Here is a 22,587-nt window from a genome sequence, read left to right on the forward strand (position 1 = left end):
CTTGGGGAGGAAGCCAGGGAAATGCATGGAATGATTAGGTGACGCGGGGGTGCGACAGTCGGATGGTGTTTGGTACTGTTGCGATCGGGCTGATGCGCTGGTGTCAGAAATCCAATCCCCGACTTGGTGTTCAGGCCAGTCTCGGCCCAATTGAACTTGGGCAGGTCCATACACAGTACCTCTTGTGGGCAGGTCAGGACCACCTCCCCCAGAGTCAATTGGCCGAAGACTAATGTCCCGCCCATGTCCAAATCGCCATAAATTGAACGCACGGACATTTGGACAGGGTGATTCGTACGGAGCTGGTTCGATTGACTAGCGGATTGCCAAGTTTCTGGCTTGCTCCAGCCGCAGGGTAAAGTGTTATTCTGTCTTTTTATTCCCTTTTATTTTATAGTAATTAGTCATTTGTGTGTCTTCTTATATCTTTTGTATTTCTGTATCTTGTTATATTTTGTACATATTTTATGCCCCGCCCACTTTGGGAAATTAAATCTTAAAATTAATTAGTGAACTTCTGTGTACTTAAGCACGTGCTCATATCTTCGGAGAGATTAGATCAGAGAGACTAGATCGGAGAGATTAGATTGGGTTATATTATATTGTATTTTAGTGCCTTTAAAACGCTCGGTTAAGCTCATTGCCAATCTGTATGCAACTGCACTGTGAGTGGGCAGATTGCACGCAGATTGCAAAGGTAACAGATCTGCCAGGCGAAGATCTGTGTGTGTGTGGTGTCTCAACAGACCATTCTGCGGATAAACTGTTGGGTGGTGGCAGGCTACCTGTGTGGTGCGTCTGGTGTGGGGGTGTGTGGACAGTGGAAGGGTTATCAACACCGGGGTTCAAGCTAGGATAGCTGAAGGGACCTTTAGAAGGGTGTGTGATTACTAAGCTGGTCCTCAACTCTAATCAGGGCACCAGGTTGTATGTAAGATCGTATCTGCCAGTGTGTGGTTGACCAGCTGGATTGGAGTGGAGTCTCCATCCGGTGGTGGCCAGAGGTAGTGCGGGCTGTGAAAAGGTATCACGGCTGATCTTATATACGGTTTGAGATATTTAAGTGTAAATCCCCTTTATTATCCCCTCTTTACCACCCTGTCGCGGCCGCACGCGTGCGTCACGGTTAGCTAGTCGCTGTGGGCGTGGCGTGTGGTGGACACGTGACAGGGTGACGTTTTTAAGCGAATCCTTGACACAGGGTCCGGGGGGAGACCAAATATAGTGAATGCAGGGTCCGGGGGGAGACCAAATATAGTGAATGCAGGGTCCGGGGAAAGCGGATTTAGTGAATGCGGGGTTCGGGGAGACCAGATATAGTGAATGCAGGGTCCGGGGGGAGACCAAATATAGTGAATGCGGGGTCCGGGGAGAGCGGATTTAGTGAATGCGGGGTTCGGGGAGACCAGATATAGTGAATGCCGGGCCTGGGGTTTAGTGACACTTCAAGGTTGCCTACCCCTGTTCTAAGGCTAGGTTCACACTACTGTATTCAAAAATGGTGCGCTTTCTTAACTTTCACAGAACCGCACTGCCATTTACCAGATGCATGGGGTAGTCTGTAATTGTTAGTGGCAACCTAACGCATCAGCAAATGTGCAGGTTTTCGCACACACCAAGCCACATGGTGCCAGAGTGGTGCGCAGGGGCGGACTGACAACTCATGGGGCCCCCGGGTAATAGGGGATCATGGGGCCCCTGTGTCCTTGCCCAAACAAAAAAGCCTATGAAAAAGGTACCAGGGGCATCTCATGGGGCCCCCTACTGACCCCGGGCCCTCGGTCAGTGCCCAAGTTTTCATATGGTCAGTCCGATCCTAGCGGTGCAACTCATTTTTGGAAGAATCAGGGGCATCTCTTCTGTCTTTCTTGCACATAGGGAAGCCCATTGATATGAATGGGCTGCCCTACTCGCAACTTATGGGAACATGCTAAAAACATGTGAAAATATGCGCCTGCTTGGTCACACCTGTAGGTGTGAGCCAAGCTTTACTATGATTAGAGAAGCCTTTCTCAGCCAAGGTTCTGAGGTACCCCAGGGTTCCTCCAAATGTGGCTAGGGGTTCCTCCACTGGTGGCTAGGGGTTCCTTGAACTGTGGGCAGAGGCAGATTGATCACCTGTGGTACCACAATATAAAGGGCCCTACATTGACCACCAATGTAAGGGGGCCCATCTCCCACTGACCACTAATCTAAAGGCTTCCTTACGCTGGCAGCAACTATGTCCGCCTCTCTGAAAAGCAACCCAAGGTGGATCAATCTTTAGAGGGCAGTTGACAGTAACAGGTTGCCTCCTCACCACCTGCCTTAACTCTGGAAATGTCGCACAACCCCAAGCACTGCATGCAGTTGTGGCACCGGCCCATTCACTGGAGTTGGTTGTGTTCAGTGGCGGTACTGCCTACCCAGTGCAACCGGGGATATAATTTTTGCCGTGGCATGTGTACAATTCCCTCTGGATTAAATGGACCAGTCAGGGGGTGGTAAGGCCACCGCTGCTCAACCACCTATTTTCCCCACCCTTGTTTTTTCTAAATTTTAATTTGTTTTTGGAGGGGTGCAAGTAGCTGGTCTTGCCTAGGGTGCAAAACAGTCTAGCGCTGGTCTTGCCTACAATGAACAGTACCAGGGGCGGACTGACCATTTGGAAACTCGGGCACTGCCCGAGGGCCCGGGGTCAGTAGGGAGCCCCATGAGATGCCCCTGGTACCTTTTTTGAGTTTGGGCAAGGACACAGGGGCCCCATGATCCCTTATTGCCCGGGGGCCCCATGAGTTGTCAGTCCACCCCTGAACAGTACCAGGGGTGGACTGACAACTCATGGGGCCCCCCGGGCAATAGGAGATCATGGGGCCCCCGTGTCCTTGCCCAAACTCAAAAAAGCCTGTGAAAAAGGTACCAGGGGCATCTCATGGGGCCCTCTACTGACCCCGGGCCCTCGGGCAGTGCCTGAGTTTCCAAATGGTCAGTCCGCCCCTGAACAGAACATGTATTTTTGCACGTTGCAGTCACATTCACACATCATAAAGGTGTGTACAGAGTCTTGAAGTGTTAGGTCATTTGAATAATTGTTGACTTTATCAACACACTTGAACAGGCAAACATTAGATCTTTATTCAAGCAGTGCCTACAGATAAAGGTGATATACTTGAGGAAGAACACAAGCAAAATGTTTTTAGTCATTTATTCTACAAAAATATCAATAAATGTAATGGTGCATTGAGGAAAAAGTAAGTACCCCCTTGGCATCAGAAACTGGTTTTACCCCCTTGAGCAGACATGACTGCCTGTAGGTATTCTGCATCACCGATGACTTCTTTATGCAAAATGTTTGAGGTTTTCTGTGTATGAAATTCCTGTTTCAACATTTTAATGGGAATAAAACCAGGGCTTTGACTAGGACTGTCCAAAACTCTTTTTTTCTTCTTCTCTGAGGTGCTTCTTTGTGGATGTCCTATTGTGCTTTGGATTACTGTCATGTTCATTGTCTTGCTCATTTCTTGTTCCATGTCAACTTTTGAACAGATGGCTTCACGTTCTCATCAAGCACACTTTGGTATGATGTAGAATGTATACTTGACTGCAAGCTGCCCAGGCAAAGCAACCCCAAACCATAACATCTACCATAATGTTTCACAGTTGTTTTGAGGTTCTTGAGTATGTAAGTGAGGGTCAATATCCCCACAATAGTAGTTCTAACCCTTATTCACTCTACCACCAATGGAAAAAACAAGGTTTGCAATCAATTAAAATACAGAGTGAGCACAAAAACACTCCTTGATAAAAATCAAAACTTGTTGGATTATGTTTACAAATATGGTGACCGCACTACATCAGAAAATGTGGACACCTCCCACCGCTAGAGGGCAGTGAAATCCAACATGATTGCTCACCCCACCGCAATGCAGCCGATGCATGTTGGAATTTGCTAAAGCAAACAGTGTTTTGACTGTGCAGCTTACTTTCAAAAGCAAATTCAATGTGGATCTGCCTACTAACAAGTCCATTTTTGAAGTGGTACAAAAATTCAATTGAGAAAGGATGCATCTGTGATCAGCAAAAGGGACATTCGGGCCGACCATCTGTCTCTGAGCGAGTTGTTGCGCAGCCCCAAGAAGTCAATGTGCAGAATTAGCCGAGAGTTGCCCATCCCACAGTGCAGGGTACAGAAGATCTTATACAAGCTTTACAAGCTGCAATTGGTCCACAAGTGACACCTTTACAAGCTGCAATTGGTCCACAAGTGACACCTTTACAAGCTGCAATTGGTCCACAAGTGACACCTTTACAAGCTGCAATTGGTCCACAAGTGACACCTTTACAAGCTGCAATTGGTCCACAAGTGACACCTTTACAAGCTGCAATTGGTCCACAAGTGACACCTTTACAAGCTGCAATTGGTCCACAAGTGACACCTTTACAAGCTGCAATTGGTCCACAAGTGACACCTGCAAAACAATGAAACTCGACTTGAATTTTGCAGGAATCTCCAATGGAAAACAATGATAACCTGCTATTAAAGATCATTTTAAGTGATGAGGTGACCTTCCACTTAAGTGGAAAGGTCAACAGCAGGGGCGGACTGACTATTTGGAAACTCGGGCACTGCCCGAGGGCCCGGGGTCAGTAGGGGGCCCCATGATCCCCAATTGCCCGGGGGCCCCATGAGTTGTCAGTCCGCCCCTGGTCAACAGGCACAATGTGAGGATATGAGGGAGTTAGAATCTGCATGCCGCCTAGGTTGAACGTGACTCTCCAAAAATGAATGTGTTTTGTGCCATATCAGAGCAGACTGTGTACAGTTTGTTCATCTTTGAGGGACAAACGGCTACTGGTCCAAGTTACCAACTGATACCACATTAAATGTATGAGTTGACGCAACTGTAGCCACCAATGTGTAAGAATATTCCAACAAAGCTACATTCCATATCAGTTGGGAAATCCAGGACTGTTTTTGTGCTCACCGTGTATCTTCTCATGGTGGTAATGGTTAGAAGCATGTGGACATTGAAGAAGAAAACGCGTTTTTCTTTTTTAATTTTAATACAGTTATTTTAGATAGAGGTAGAGTTCTAAAAGATCTTTTATTGCACCATCGCTTGTTACTTGTCTTTTGCAGCTTCAGGTTGTCTGCTTGACGATATTGCACACACATCTCTTGACTTGGTCCACTGACTCTGGTCTGGTCCTTACAAAACTACAGACCGCGGTGGAACAGTTGAACACCTGACAGAGGATCTTCTGAAGAAGAACCTGAAGCTGTGTTTGTTCGGGTTCACCAAGAGGATCCTGGCTACACAGGACACCCACCACTTGTGTGGAAGACATTTCAACCCTCATCTTGATGTCAGCCAGAATCTCCTTCACTTGGGCTTTATTGGAGTCCTCCTTCAGAAAGCTGGAACGGAAGACCACCAGGATGAGTGGGTACGGGAAAGACCTTGGTGTGGGGAGCTTAGCACACTCATTGGAGGACATCACATTTATGCCGAATGTCAGTCCTGACTGTTGACTGGCGGATGTACAGAAGTCTTCCCCAATGTCATCAAAAAGGGCATGTGTAAGTTCATTGAACACGGCAGCTTTTCTAAATGGACTAAAAGATGGACAGATGTTACCCAAGAGCAAAAATCTTTCTTTTCCTCCAAGCTGGCAGACAAGATCCCGAAATGAAGTAACCAGATCACAATTTTGATATTCTGAGTGGGCATCCTGACCTTAAGAGAAGTATAGAAGAACAAGGTATCAAGTTGTTGGATGGAAACATGTTTCTATATCAGACATTTAAACTTGTATCCTATTTTTTTTTTTTAATAAAACAACGAACATTCATTGGTAAAAATTGGTAAAAATGTTCCTGCCATCTTTGGAAGAATCAGAAAGAAGGGAGCTCTGGGTCTGTCCCGCCTAGTACTGCATGACATAGCATATTTCCATGTCATTTCAGAGCAAACAGAACTTGGCAGTGAGTTATGTGAAGTGCCTCTCCTTTGTGACCAAACAATGTGAAGTGTGTACTACTGATAACGGGACACGGCACAGTGTGTACAGCCAGACAGAACCAACTATGGCAGAAATTGATGGGTTATGCACAATATAATCAGGGCGAGGAGGGTTGAGTATTATACGCTAAAGGAAAATGGGAGAAAGTGAGAGAGAAAGAAAGAACCAATGAACACAAAGGAAAATACGTTTTAAATGGAATATTGTCCCTCACTGACAGGAGCAGACTCACAACCCATTGGGGCCTCCGGGCAATAGGGGATCATTGGGCCCCTGTGTCCTTGCCCAAATTCAAAAAAGCCTATGAAAAAGGTACCAGGGGCATCTCATGGGGGCCGCTACTGACCCTGGGCCCTGGGGCAGTGCCCGAGTTTCCAAATGGTCAGTCTCCCCCTGTTTACTAAATTCCCTGACACCAAATGATAACTCACTTTGTAAAAGACCTTAAAGCAATATTAAACCTAAAAGCAATGTGAAAATAAAGGAAAAACACCCTAAAAAGAAACCTAATGCAGCCACCACATCTAAGGATTGGTAGGGTGCAATATATTACATTTTTGCTTTTGGGTTTCGATACGCTACAATGCTGGCAGCACTCATACGTCTGTTTCCCAAAGACAACCTCTGGATATGACGCTGAGCATGTGCACTCAAATTCTTTGTTCGACCATGGCGAGGCCTGTTCTGCGTGGAACCTGTCCTGTTACACCACTTTATGGTCTTGGCCACCGTGCTGCAGCTCAGTTTCAGGGTCTTGGCAATCTTCTTATAGCCTAGGCCATCTTTATGTAGAGCAACAATTGTTTTTTTCAGATCCTCAGAGAGTTCTTTGCCATGAGGTGCCATGTTAAACTTCCAGTGACCAGTATGAGAAAGTGAGAGCGATAACACCAAATGTAACCCACCTGCTCCCCATTCACACCTGAGACCTTGTAACACTAACAAGTCACATGACACCAGGGAGGAAAATGGGTAATTGGGCCCAATTTGGACCTTGTCACTTAGCGGTGGACTCATTTTTGTTGCCAGCGGTTTAGACATTAATGGCGGTGTGTTGAGTTATTTTGAGGGGACAGCAAATTTACATGTTATACAAGCTGTACACTGACTACGTCACATTGTAGCAAAGTGTCATTTCTTCAGTGTTGTCACATAAAAAGATAGAATCAAATATTTACAAAAATTTGAGGGGTGGGGTCACTTCTGGGAGATACTGTATATATTATGGATACCCCCAAAAGAATCTCCCCTCCAAGCAGATCTCCCTGCCATATATCAATGCTCTGTTCCTGTCCTCCTGGGAGTTTTGGGGGTTCTGGTCACCTTTGTGTATTAGGGCTCCATGTACACTGCAGCTGATAAACTGACGTTTAGGAGCTTTTCTGCATTTTTTTTCCAGCAGCCCCTGAACTCTCCCTAATGTTCTCCTATGTGTCCGTGTACACATCGTTGTTTACAGTCGTTTTTTTGAACGCCCCAAAGTTGCGTTCAGGAGTAGATTTTATCAGCGTGCCAAACGCTTGCAAACGTGGCTAACCGCGATTAGAAGCATTTGCATTTAGAAGCGTTTTTTAACTGTTCCATATCCAGATGCTTTCCAGAGCCTTTTTTCTTCATCAATATTGCATCAATATTGCATGCAAAGCGTTTTCCATGTATTCAAATGGACCCCGTACACCAGGGCAGTCAGTTCCAGGTTCGGCGTGAAGGAAAAATGGTAGAACGTGCCGCATTATGCTCATGATGGGATCCATAGTGAATACAACCAGAAAAGACAGGTCATCTCAACACATACTGCTCTCTCTGCTTCTGCTCTCTCTATTTCTCTCAAAATGTCTGAAATAGTTAATTTTTTACTGTTTTTCAGTGCATTCTGGGCATTTTTGGAAGGTCTCCTGAGGTTATCTTTAAAAAACGCAAACGCGCATAAACGTGGTATACAAACATGGCTAAACAGACGTTTTTTTAACCTACGTTTTCCAGCAGCCGGTTTCCATCGTTCAGAAGAGTTTTCCAAACGTCCCGTGTACATGCAGTATAGCAACCAAACATTGAGACACAGTTCTGAGTTGGCTGATCCTTAAAGTTGAATTTCGGGTTTGCAATTTTTACATAGTTAAATTGGTTGAAATCTCTTCAAAAATCTCCCATGAAGAAGCCCGTGAGGACGAAACATGTAGGGAGTAACTACAATTATATAATCAAGTTTGAATCTCATTTCCACTCTTACCGTGTTTCCCCGAAAATAAGACAGTGTCTTATATTAATTTTTGCTCCCAAAGATGCGCTAGGTCTTATTTTCAGGGGATGTCTTATTTTTCCATGAAGAAGAATACGGTACACATTTATTGTTAAATGAAAATAAAGGAAATTTATTACCTGTATACGGTACGGTAGTACGGTAGTTGTCAACACAAACCAGACAAACTGTGAATCCTACAGTATCAAGAATTAACTCATTTATTCAATGACAATCATGTCATCATCTTCTGGAACATCATCAAAACAATCATCATAAGAGGCAGTGTCACCAGAGACAGACCAGCACTCACCACCTTCGCCGCGTCCTGTCCATTTTGATCCTCCTGTTCTTCTACACGCATCTGCGAAAGTCTCCTCCTCTCTCCCGCCCCGCGTTCACCGCTCACTCCGACCTCCGCTCCGCCTCCACACAGCAGTGACGTCAGGACTGCGCGTAACGTCACTGGTTGCTAGACGCCAGTCGGGGCGGCCCTAGCAACCAGTTTACGGTAAATTAATTTTCATTCCGAGACAGAGCCTAGGGGGGGCCTTATTTTCGGGGGGATGCCTTATATTTCACCCAGATGGAAACCTGTAAGTAGGTCTTATTTTCGGAGGATGTTTTATTTTCGGGGAAACACGGTAGTACTGAAATTGTTTTTATGTTTCTGTATTTTTTCCTTTTTTTGTTTTTAAAAAATATGAAATAAAAATGATATAACTTTTTAATATGTTCGGTATTTCTGTTCATGCACCCTGAAAGTCCCATCTTCTCTATTGAATATATGTATATGCCTTACCTGTGGGATCCCCATGGAAGCTGGAAATCACTGTGGTAGGCACCTCTACCCTAGTGATCACCACTAGCCTCCAGGTCCCGCGTGGTGGAGTGGTGCCTACTAGTGATTTCCAGCTTTCACAGTGATCCCACAGGTATGGCACATACTGTATATACTTACATTGGTCTGAACTGGACAAAAGTAACTATGTAAAAATTTCCATACCTAGAATCCAGCTTTAAATTAAGAAAAAAAAAACAGCAGTTTGATTAAAATGAAGAGGACTTCTACTAACGGTGAAATCTTACCTTGAATGTAAATCCTTTTTTTCTAGTTTTTGTATGGGTCAAGAAAACAGAGAAGCCCCGTGTAACGATTTTGCTACCAAGTAAACTGAAAATCATCGCCGTGAACTTTCAAGGAACAAGTTGCTCTTGTTTGGCAGATGTTCAGCTATAAAGGAGCCCTCATTCATTTGTCATGCAAGAACAACTAATTAGCTGCTTGTGAGCTTTGGGAGTCAAATAAAAACCAGAACGCCTCTGTTGATTGTGCATTGATTAAAGGAATATCTGTGGCCAATCTGGAGCCATTCACCTACATTTCTACATAACTAATATGCATCCATCAAGCGTGTCCTCCTGAGTATGTGAAGGTGCCTGCAAAACATGGAAATCCTGCAAAGTCCCATGCAGGGGTGGACTGACAACTCATGGGGCCCCTGGGCAATAGGGGATTATGGGGCCCCTGTGTCCTTGTCCACACCCAAAAAAGCCTATGAAAAAGCCAATGAAAGGTACCAGGAGCATCTCATGGGGCCCCCTACTGATCCTGGGCCCTCGGGCAGTGCCCGAGTGCTCGAATGGTCAATCCGCCCCTGGTCCCAGGGTACTTTTGATGGCACCTAAGGCGATCTCAAAAAGCGCTTTGTGGGAGTAATTCCTAAATCTCATTTCAAAGAGGTGTTCTGAAACCTTTTTTATTTTGACACATTTTGGAAACCTAGAAAAATGTTTTGATAAAAAAACGCTGGTAATAGCAATTTGTTTTCTGCTCCTAGAAGCTGAAGCTCTAAAAATGCTAATAGTCTAAAATAATGTGCATTCTCGAAGCAAAAAAAAATGCTAATAACAGCTTCTAAGAGAAAAAAAACATGGAGCCTAGTAAACACATGCCTACCTACCACCACAGTAGTGGACACATTCGTATATATCTACAAAACATAGTAATATTTGAGGACTGAGTGAGAAACACTGAACCAGTCCAAGGACCAAAACTCCAGAGAAGATCAAGAATTAGTTTGCAGATGTTCCACACTTCAGGTGTCCCGCAGAGTTGCCTGAACTCTCCTTGAACCCCTGAACTATGTTTAAGGGAAGGCAGCTGGAAGGGGTCATCCAGTCTGTCCTTATGTGTGAAATGTCATACAGGTGAGAACAGGGGCGGACTGACTATTCGGGCACTGCCCGAGGGCCTGGATGTCCCTGGTTCCTTTCATAGGCTTTTTTGGATGTGGTTTGAGTGTGGACTTCCACACAGGGGCTCCATGATCCCCTATTGCCCGGGGGTCCCATGAGTTGTCAGTGTGCTCCTGGGTGAGAACATTAGAATGTGAGAAGTTGCCTTTGTAAGCCACACTCCCTTAGACCCAACAAATTAGAAGATTGTTTCAGGTACCCAATGTACTGTCCCTTGCTTATCTAATGGACGCAAGTCCAAAGATCCATTTGGTGGACAATTATTGTTATTTTTGGCCAGTTAGAAGTGAATAAAAATTTCCAGGATTAGGGTGAGGCAATGCTTTGCTATTATTTTCTACTTTTCTTCTGGGGTTAGGTGACTAGCTTGTGAGTTATAGTCCCAACCAATGCTGATTTTTAGGAAGAGATTGCCTTTAGGTTTCTGGTGCATAAAACCTATCTACAAATAAGGACTGACTTCAAAGCCACTTGCCTTTAAATGTTCCTCCCAGCGTTTTTATGATGGTCCACTTCACCTCGTGGATGGACTTTGGCTGAAGACTGAAATAGCAGCAAACTCCCCAAGACTGCCTCTTAAACACCTGACTCATCAGCTCAGCCAGCTTCTCTTTGGGTCCCATATATGTATCTTCTTGACAAGGTTCCCGTATTAGGACAATACCAACCACAGCTGATCTTGACTCCCTGGTCCTCACCTGGACATCTTTCAAAATCTCCTTCACCAGGGTCTTGTTAGCCATGTCCATCAATAATGCATCTCGAAAAACCGCTAGAATGACAGGATAATCAAGCATCCTGGACTTAGATGGAATCTTTGAGGTGACACAGCTTTGAGTATTACTAGGCCCTTCATGGACTTCTAGATATTTCTGTGGAGTCCCAAAGAGAGCAAAAGAGAGTTCTCCCAAAATTCCTCGGTTCCTATCACCATTCTCTGGGCTATATCCTGCCTCCCCCACAAGCAGAATACTTTCCTTCCCTCCCAGATCAGAAATACTTTCATGGAATAGTAAATCCAGACTTGGTTCACCAGTGGGTCCAGGCTTGGTCAACTCTACAGGGTTCAGCGGTTGCATAGTTCGCAGTGGCTGGCTTTCATTCAAGAGATGTAGGTGGCAAGATGTTGGCCTCTGAGGCTGAAAGATGGATGTAATCCACTGAGATAGACTCATAGTTGTCAAGGATGTCTCCTCTTCATCTGCTAGCCCTCTGTAACTCCCGATCTTCTCATGGCTCTCCTCTTAATCCACCAGCACGCCTCTCTTAGGGCTGCACACCGTGCTTTGTGTCTACCATCTGTTAAAATCTTGCATCATCGCAGCTGTAGAAGTGTCAGCAGTGTTGTGTGTGCTCTCTTATCTCAGCAGTTCATATCTAAACCAATTAATCATCAACGAGGACATTGAGTTGGATCTAAATTTTAAACTGAGGTGAAATGTCAAGCAAGGGGGGAAGCAGAACAACATTCCACATGGAAGAAAAATATATTTGAAATATATTTTAGAAATATTCTTCCCAAATATATTGCCATATATTTGAAATGCTACAATTTTGGCCATATTCAATAAAAAAAAAAGAAAAAAAAATTATATATATATATATATAGCATGTTGAAATGCATTTTTATTACAATATATGACAAATATTTTTAATAATACATCTCAAATATACTGTATGTCTTTAAAAATACAAATCTACATTTTTGGAATTCATTTACAAGTATATGTAAAAATATATGTTAAAAAAATATGAAGAATACATTTAAAAAATATATACTTTTAAAAATATTTTTCATATATTTTGTAATATATAAAAAACACATTTCAACACAACATGCAGTATATGTATATATATATATATACATATATATATATATATATATATATATATATATATATACATACATACATATATATACAGTGGGGATCGAAAGTTTGGGCACCCCAGCTAAAAATTTGTATTAATGTGCATAAAGAAGCCAAGGAAAGATGGAAAAATCTCCAAAAGGCATCAAATTACAGATTAGACATTCTTATAATATGACAACAAAAGTTAGATTTTATTTCCATCATTTACACTTTCAAAATAACAGAAAACAAAAAAATGGCGTCTGCAAAAGTTTGGGCACCCTGCAGAGTTAATATCTTGTGCTGCCCCCTTTGGCAAGTATCACAGCTTGTAAACGCTTTTTGTAGCCAGCCAAGAGTCTTTCAATTCTTGTTTGAGGTATCTTTGCCCATTCTTCCTTACAAAAGTCTTCCAGTTCTTTGAGATTTCTGGGCTGTCTGTCACGCACTGCTCTTTTAAGGTCTATCCATAGATTTTCAATTATGTTGAGGTCAGGAGATTGTGAAGGCCATGGCAAAACCTTCAGTTTACGCCTCTTGATGTAATCCCCCGTGGATTTCGAGGTGTGTTTAGGATCATTATCCATTTGTAGAAGCCATCCTCTCTTTAACTTCAGCTTTTTCACAGATGGCATCAAGTTACCATCCAAAATTTTCTGAAATTTTATTGAATCCATTTTTCCTTCTACTCGTGAGATGTTCCCTGTGCCACTGGCTGCAACACAACCCCAAAGCATGATTGATCCAACCCCATGCTTAACAGTTGGACAGAGGTGCTTTTCATTAAATTCTGTGCCCCTTCTTCTCCAAACGTACCTTTGCTCATTGCGGCCAAAAAGTTCAATTTTAACCTCATCGGTCCACAGAACTTGTTTCCAAAATGCATCAGGCTTGAGTCTATATGTTCATTTGCAAAGTTCAAACGATGATTTTTGTGGTGAGGACGTAGAAGAGGTTTTCTTCTGATGATTCTTCCATGAAGACCATATTTGTACAAGTATCTCTTTATAGTGGAATAGTGTACCACAACTCCAGTGTCTGCCAGATCTTTCTGGAGGGATCGTGCAGTCAAACGTGGGTTTTGAATTGTTTTTCTCACAATCCTGCGAGCTGTTCTGTCTGATATTTTTCTTGGTCTTCCAGATCTTGCTTTAACTTCCACTTTTCCTGATGACTGCCATTTCTTAATTACATTCTGAACAGAGGATATTGACATCTGAAAACGCTTTGCTATCTTCTTATAGCCTTCTCCAGCTTTGTGAGCGTCAACTATTTTCAGTTTCAGTTTTCTAGACAACTGCTTAGAAGAACCCATGGTGCTGATTGTTGGGGCAAGGTCAGATGAGTCTGGGCATTTAAAACCTTTGAGATTGACATCACCTGGTCTTCCCAGACGATGATTGAGAACAATCCATGACACTGGCAGGTCTCAGCTTTGCAAAGGGGGCAGTGCATGCTATAAATTCTGCAGGGTGCCCAAACTTTTGCAGACGCCATTTTTTTGTTTTCTGTTATTTTGAAAATGTAAATGATGGAAATAAAATCTAACTTTTGTTGACATATTATAAGAATGTCTAATCTGTAATTTGATGCCTTTTGGAGATTTTTCCATCTTTCCTTGGCTTCTTTATGCACATTAATACAAATTTTTAGCTGGGGTGCCCAAACTTTCCATCCCCACTGTATATATACATACATATATATATATATACATACATACATGCACACACATGCATTCCAAAAATGTAGATTTGTATTTGTAAAGACATACAGTATATTTGAAAAGTATTTTTAAAAATATTTTTTACATATTTTGTAATAAAAACGTGGCCATGGCAGGGGAGCAACTATAGGGGTCGCAGGGGTCACAATTGTGACCTGGCCCCATGCTCCAGGAGGCTCATGCAGCTTCCCTGTACACCTGGATAGGAGGCGCAGTGGGGGCGACATATAGAGGAACCAATCCAATCAATTTTTCTCCTGCTGCCACTGAAAGCCTGCTTCTCCTCCTCTCCGGCTGCAGGATGAAAATGGAGTGGATAATTTCCTCTATATGCTGCTCCTCCTATCCAGGTTACTTGTTTCTTGCTGCCCCCCCCCCCCCCCCCGGGCCCCTGTGTGCTCCCTGGTTCCCCCTCCCCCCCTCCCACCAGCTGCTGTAGGGGATATGTCAGGATGGAGAGCGGGGAATATGTCATTTATCAGCCCCTTTCTTTTTTGAATGGACAAAGTCATTGATGGGTACCGATCACTGACTCTGTCCATTCTGAACTCAAGCATAGTAAATTGTTTACTATGCTTCAGTTTGTGAATGAATGGGAAGTTCTGTACAGAGCTACTGTATTCCTGTCCATTCATTCTCTTCAGCTAAGGCTGCAGAGATGAGAATGAGGTCTGTTTAAGCCCCTTATATCCCACCAAGCTCCCCAACGGGGCTTCTAAAAGATTGTTAAAAAAACACAATTGGAAAAAAAATTAAATAAAATGATAAAAAATATTAATAAATAAAAATAGAAAACAACTGACACCAGTGGCAGAACTACCAAGGTCACACTTGCGACTGGGCCCTGGCATTTCACCACCATGGGGGGCCCCAAGATGGATAGCAGGGGGCCAGCTGCAGAACATGTGAAAGGGAGCAAAATAAAGGGTTCAGCGAAGGGAGCTAAGGGCTCTGGGCCCTGAAACAAGGGCCCTGGACTCGGAGGGGGAGCCAGGGGTCAGGCGGTCCCTTCATGGTTTCCTGTATCAGGGCCCCAAAGGTTCTACCTACACCTCTGAACCATTGTAACCGGAAGAGAGAGCTTGGGTCATTTCTTCTGACATGTTGCCTACTGCAGGGGCAGGTAGGTGAGCCGGTAGATGAAAAACTGGAAGGCACAGTGAAGATGAGATGTAATAGGCCAGACTGCTGAAGTGTTTGTGGAATGGACTGTCCTGATCCCATCCATCAGGATAGTGGAAGGAAGGCATCTGGAAATGTTGTATCTGAAAAAGCCTTTATTGACGGAGGGTGAGGTCCTTCTTGATAAGCTGCACTCTGCTAGGAGCCGGATAGTCTTCATAGTCTTGGCTCTGTGGAATGTGACCATTGTCTGAAGAACCACCCAAACTGTCCACCAATGGCTCAGCAAATACAGACTCAACAGCAAGAATGGTTTCCCAGAGAACAGAGTCTCCTGCCATTTCACTGCTCATCAAGACAAAAATCCGGATCTGGGGGGAGCACTGATCACCCAACCAATTTCTCACTCCACCCCATACACAGCTGACTTGCTCTTCGTCATAGTACTTCATCGACGACTTGTGGCTGATTATAGCACAACAGCCAGCCTGGCCATGGTACAATAACTTCGTGTTACTAAACCCCGGACACTGCATTCACTATATCCACTCTCCCCGGACCCTGCATTCACTATATCCGCTCTCCCCGGACCCTGCATTCACTATATCCACTCTCCCCGGACCCTGCATTCACTATATCCGCTCTCCCCGGACCCTGCATTCACTATATCCACTCTCCCCGGACCCTGCATTCACTATATCCGCTCTCCCCGGACCCTGCATTCACTATATCCGCTCTCCCCGGACCCTGCATTCACTATATCTGGTCTCCCCGGACACTGCATTCACTATATCCGCTCTCCCCGGACCCCGCATTCACTATATCCGGTTTCCCCGGACCCTGCATTCACTATATCTGGTCTCCCCGGACCCTGCATTCACTATATCTGGTCTCCCCGGACACTGCATTCACTATATCCGCTCTCCCCGGACCCTGCATTCGCTATATCCGCTCTCCCCGGACCCTGCATTCACTATATCTGGTCTCCCCGGACCCCGCATTCACTATATCTGGTCTCCCCGGACCCTGCATTCACTATATCCGCTCTCCCCGGACCCTGCATTCACTATATCTGGTCTCCCCGGACCCTGCATTCACTATATCTGGTCTCCCCGGACCCTGCATTCACTATATTCGCTCTCCCCGGACCCTGCATTCACTATATCCGCTCTCCCCGGACCCTGCATTCACTATATCTGGTCTCCCCGGACCCTGCATTCACTATATCCGCTCTCCCCGGACCCTGCATTCACTATATCCGCTCTCCCCGGACCCTGCATTCACTATATCCGGTCTCCCCAGACCCCGCATTCACTATATCCGCTCTCCCCGGACCCAGCATTCACTATATCTGCTCTCCCCGGTCCCCGCATTCACTATATCCAGTCTTCCTGGACCCTGCATTCACTATATTCAATCTCCCCGGACCCCGCATTCACTATATCTGGTCTCCCCGGACCCTGCATTTACTATATCTGGTCTCCCCGGACCCAGCATTCACTATATCCGCTCTCCCCGGACCCAGCATTCATTATATCTGCTCTCCCCGGTCCCCGCATTCACTATATCCAGTCTTCCTGGACCCCGCATTCACTATATTCAATCTCCCCGGACCCTGCATTCACTATATCTGGTCTCCCCGGACCCTGCATTTACTATATCCGGTCTCCCCGGACCCCGCATTTACTATATCTGCTCTCCACAGACCCTGCATTCACTATATCCGCTCTCCCCGGACCCTGCATTCACTATATCTGCTCTCCCAGGACCCTGCATTCACTGTATTCAGTCTCCCTGGACCCTGCATTCACTATATCCGGTCTCCCCGGACCCCGCATTCACTATATCCGCTCTCCCCGGACCCCGCATTCACTATATCCGCTCTCCCAGGACCCTGCATTCCCTATATCCGGTCTCCCCGGACCCTGCATTCACTATATCTGGTCTCCCCGGACCCCGCATTCACTATATCTGCTCTTCCCGGACCCTGCATTCACTATATCTGGTGTCCCCGGACCCTGCATACAGTATATCCGCTCTCCCCGGACCCTGCATTCACTATATCCGCTCTCCCCGGACTCTGAATTCACTATATCTGGTCTCCCACAGTACACACAACATGGAAATGCAATTATTTTAGTAAATATAAACTGCTTAATACCTTTTCTCATCAGCAGTATATAGCAGTCTTGTGACTTCTACCACTGTCCGTCAGAGCAAAGCTTGTAGGAGGAGTTATTCTGCTCTAGGATAATGCAGAACCCCTGACCTCTGTCTGGACAGTTCTGATTGGTCCTGTGCTGATCATATGCACTCTCCCAAGAAAAAAAAACAAACAAAAAACCTCTCTAGCAATACACACTAAACTGAGCATGCGCAGAGTGACTCCACACGATATGTCTTATCAGGAGATAAGAGGGGGACACTGGAAGAAGGGGAGGATCAGAGAAGACAGGATCAAACAGCCTTTTTACACAATGCAGATGATTAACCCCTTAGGTTCCACAGTGAGTATAACAACTATGGCCAAAGTTAAAAAAGGACTAGATAATATAAAAAGTGCTTTTATTAAATATAAAAATGAAGGAACACTATCATCGTTTAATAATTACAAAGAATATAACAGAATATACAAAAATTGAAAACGAACGACAAATTGCAAAAGATAGCAGGACCAATCCCAAAAAGTTCTTCAAATATATGAATAGTAAAAAGGCCCAGTCCGAGCATGTAGGCCCTTTACAGAATCATCTAGAGTGGGTGACTGGGGACAAAGAGAAGGTGGTGGACGCGGTATACTTAGACAGAAGGGTGGTGGTGGACGTGGTATACTTGGACAGAGAGGTGGCGGTGGACGTGGTATACTTGGACAGAGGGATGGCGGTGGACGTGGTATACTTGGACAGAGGGGTGGTGGTGGACGTGGTATACTTGGACAGAGGGGTGGTGGTGGATGTGGTATACTTGGACAGAGGGGTGGTGGTGGATGTGGTATACTTGGACAGAGAGGTGGTGGTGGACGTGGTATACTTGGACAGAGGGGTGGTGGTATACTTGGACAGAGGGGTGGTGGTATACTTGGACAGAGGGGTGGTGGTGGACGTGGTATACTTGGACAGAGGGGTGGTGGTGGATGTGGTATACTTGGACAGAGGGGTGGTGGTGGATGTGGTATACTTGGACAGAGGGGTGGCGGTGGATTTGGAAAAGTGTTTGACAGTTCCCTGCACACGGCTAATGTGTAAGGTAAAGTCTACAGGCTTGGAAAAATCTGTATGTAAATGGATAGAAAACTGGCTAAAAGATGGTATTCAGAGAGTAGTGGTCAATGATTCATACTCTGAATGGTCCCGGGGTGTCAGTGGTGTACCCCAAGGTTCAGTGTTGGGACCCTTACTGTTTAATATATTTATAAACGATATAGGGTCTGGGATTATAAATCCCATTTCAGTCTTTGGAGATGGCAACCAGACTCACCATGTATAATACATAAGGGGGGGATATGATCTCCATGAGTAATACATAAGGGGGGATATGATCTCCATGTATAATACATAAGGGGGGATATGATCTCCATGTATAATACATAAGGGGGGATATGATCTCCATGTATAATACATAAGGGGGGATATGATCTCCATGTATAATACATAAGGGGGATATGATCTCCATGTATAATACATAAGGGGGGATATGATCTCCATGTATAAAACATAAGGGGGGATATGATCTCCATGTATAATACATAAGGGGGGGATATGATCTCCATGTATAATATATAAGGGGGGATATGATCACCATGTATAATACATAAGGGGGATATGATCTCCATGTATAATACATAAGGGGGATATGATCACCATGTATAATACATAAGGGGGGATATGATCTCCATGTATAATACATAAGGGGGGATATGATCTCCATGTATAAATACATAAGGGGGGATATGATCTCTATGTATAATACATAAGGGGGGATATGATCTCCATGTATAATACATAAGGGGGGATATGATCTCCATGTATAATACATAAGGGGGGATATGATCTCCATGTATAAATACATAAGGGGGATATGATCTCCATGTATAAATACATAAGGGGGATATGATCTCCATGTATAATACATAAGGGGGGATATGATCTCCATGTATAATACATGAGGGGGGATATGATCTCCATGTATAATACATAAGGGGGGATATGATCTCCATGTATAATACATAAGGGGGGATATGATCTCCATGTATAATACATAAGGGGGGATATGATCTCCATGTATAAATACATAAGGGGGATATGATCTCCATTTATAAATACATAAGGGGGATATGATCTCCATGTATAATACATAAGGGGGGATATGATCTCCATGTATAATACATAAGGGGGGGATATGATCTCCATGTATAATACATAAGGGGGGATATGATCTCCATGTATAATACATAAGGGGGGATATGATCTCCATGTATAATACATAAGGGGGGATATGATCTCCATGTATAATACATAAGGGGGGATATAATCTCCATGTATAATACATAAGGGGGGATATAATCTCCATGTATAATACACAAGGGGAGATATGATCTCCATGTATAATACATAAGGGGGGATATGATCTCCATGTATAAATACATAAGGGGGATATGATCTCCATGTATAATACATAAGGGGGATATGATCTCCATGTATAATACATAAGGGGGGATATGATCTCCATGTATAATACATAAGGGGGATATGATCTCTATGTATAATACATAAGGGGGGATATGATCTCCATGTATAATACATAAGGGGGGATATGATCTCCATGTATAATACATAAGGGGGGATATGATCTCCATGTATAAATACATAAGGGGGATATGATCTCCATGTATAAATACATAAGGGGGATATGATCTCCATGTATAATACATAAGGGGGGATATGATCTCCATGTATAATACATAAGGGGGGGATATGATCTCCATGTATAATACATAAGGGGGGATATGATCTCCATGTATAATACATAAGGGGGGATATGATCTCCATGTATAATACATAAGGGGGGATATGATCTCCATGTATAATACATAAGGGGGGATATAATCTCCATGTATAATACATAAGGGGGGATATAATCTCCATGTATAATACACAAGGGGAGATATGATCTCCATGTATAATACATAAGGGGGGATATGATCTCCATGTATAAATACATAAGGGGGATATGATCTCCATGTATAATACATAAGGGGGATATGATCTCCATGTATAATACATAAGGGGGGATATGATCTCCATGTATAATACATAAGGGGGATATGATCTCTATGTATAATACATAAGGGGGGATATGATCTCCATGTATAATACATAAGGGGGGATATGATCTCCATGTATAATACATAAGGGGGGATATGATCTCCATGTATAAATACATAAGGGGGATATGATCTCCATGTATAAATACATAAGGGGGATATGATCTCCATGTATAATACATAAGGGGGATATGATCTCCATGTATAATACATAAGGGGGGATATGATCTCCATGTATAAATACATAAGGGGGATATGATCTCCATGTATAATACATAAGGGGGGATATGATCTCCATGTATAATACATAAGGGGGGATATGATCTCCATGTATAATACATAAGGGGGGATATGATCTCCATGTATAATACATAAGGGGGGATATGATCACCATGTATAATACATAAGGGGGATATGATCACCATGTATAATACATAAGGGGGGGGGATATGATCTCCATGTATAATATATAAGGGGGGATATGATCTCCATGTATAATACATAAGGGGGGATATGATCTCCATGTATAAATACATAAGGGGGATATGATCTCCATGTATAAATACATAAGGGGGATATGATCTCCATGTATAATACATAAGGGGGGATATGATCTCCATGTATAATACATAAGGGGGGATATGATCTCCATGTATAATACATAAGGGGGATATGATCACCATGTATAATACATAAGGGGGGTATATGATCTCCATGTATAATACATAAGGGGGGATATGATCTCCATGTATAATACATAAGGGGGATATGATCTCCATGTATAATACATAAGGGGGGGATATGATCTCCATGTATAATACATAAGGGGGATATGATCACCATGTATAATACATAAGGGGGGATATGATCTCCATGTATAATACATAAGGGGGATATGATCTCCATGTAATACATAAGGAGGGATATGATCACCATGTATAATACATAAGGGGGATATGATCTCCATGTATAATACATAAGGGGGGATATGATCTCCATGTATAATACATAAGGGGGATATGATCTCCATGTATAATACATAAGGGGGGATATGATCTCCATGTATAATACATAAGGGGGATATGATCTCCATGTATAAATACATAAGGGGGATATGATCTCCATGTATAATACATAAGGGGGGATATGATCTCCATGTATAATACATAAGGTGGGATATGATCTCCATGTATAATACATAAGGGGGATATGATCTCCATGTATAAATACATAAGGGGGATATGATCTCCATGTATAATACATAAGGGGGGATATGATCTCCATGTATAATACTAGAGATGAGCGAATCGAACCAGGCAAGTGGAATTCGATTCGAATTTCAGGAAAAATTCGATTCGCGTCGAATCCGAATATTAGCCTACTTCGGGTGCGCGAATCGGATTTTTCCCGATCAGCCGGCAAAAGTGTCCCTGCAGAGAGCTCCGCTATTTCTGACAGTTCTCTGACAGTTCCTTCACATGTACAGCGGTTGAAACATTGTATCTATTTGTTTCCATTTAGGATACAGATGTTTTTATTCGGAAACAGATACAATGTTTCAACCGCTGTAAATGTGAAAGTCAGAGAACTGTCAGAAATAGAGGAACTCTGCAGATACACTTTTTGCCGGTTTGGAATTATTCTTATTTTCATCCTACTTCTTCTTCTTCTTCTTCTTCTTCATCCTCATCCTCAGAAGAAGAAGAAGAGGATGAGGATGAGGATGAAGAAGAAGAAGAAGAAGAAGTAGGATGAAAATAAGAATAATTCCAAGCCGGCAAAAAGTGTATCTGCAGAGCTCCTCTAAGTGTATCTGCAGAATAGAGGAGCTCTGCAGATACACTTTTTGCCAGTTTGGAATTCTTCTTATTTTCATCCTACTTCTTCTTCTTCTTCTTCTTCCTCTTCATCCTCATCCTCATCCTCTTCTTCTTCTTCTGAGGATGAGGATGAAGAAGAAGAAGAAGAAGTAGGATGAAAATAAGAAGAATTCCAAGCCGGCAAAAAGTGTATCTGCAGAGCTCCTCTAAGTGTATCTGCAGAATAGAGGAGCTCTGCAGATACACTT

At 43.6% G+C, this 22,587-nt stretch overlaps 1 protein-coding gene across 1 annotated transcript; it reads right to left on the reverse strand.

Moving 5' to 3' along the window:
- Positions 1-3,089: 3,089 nt before the first annotated feature.
- On the reverse strand, positions 3,090-11,788 carry LOC149452481 (uncharacterized). The gene is made up of 2 exons (XM_089689344.1): positions 10,977-11,788; positions 3,090-5,717 (listed from the first exon to the last, which is right to left on the reverse strand). Exons 1-2 carry the CDS (start codon positions 11,674-11,676, stop codon positions 5,122-5,124), a joined length of 1,296 nt encoding a protein of 431 aa, XP_089545470.1. The 5' UTR covers positions 11,677-11,788; the 3' UTR covers positions 3,090-5,121.
- Between the last annotated feature and the right edge of the window lie 10,799 nt (positions 11,789-22,587).

The sequence above is a fragment of the Staurois parvus genome, unplaced genomic scaffold (genome assembly GCF_062004578.1).
Source record: "Staurois parvus isolate SC_StPar_1 unplaced genomic scaffold, SC_StPar_1.0 ptg000470l, whole genome shotgun sequence".
NCBI lineage: Eukaryota > Metazoa > Chordata > Amphibia > Anura > Ranidae > Staurois > Staurois parvus.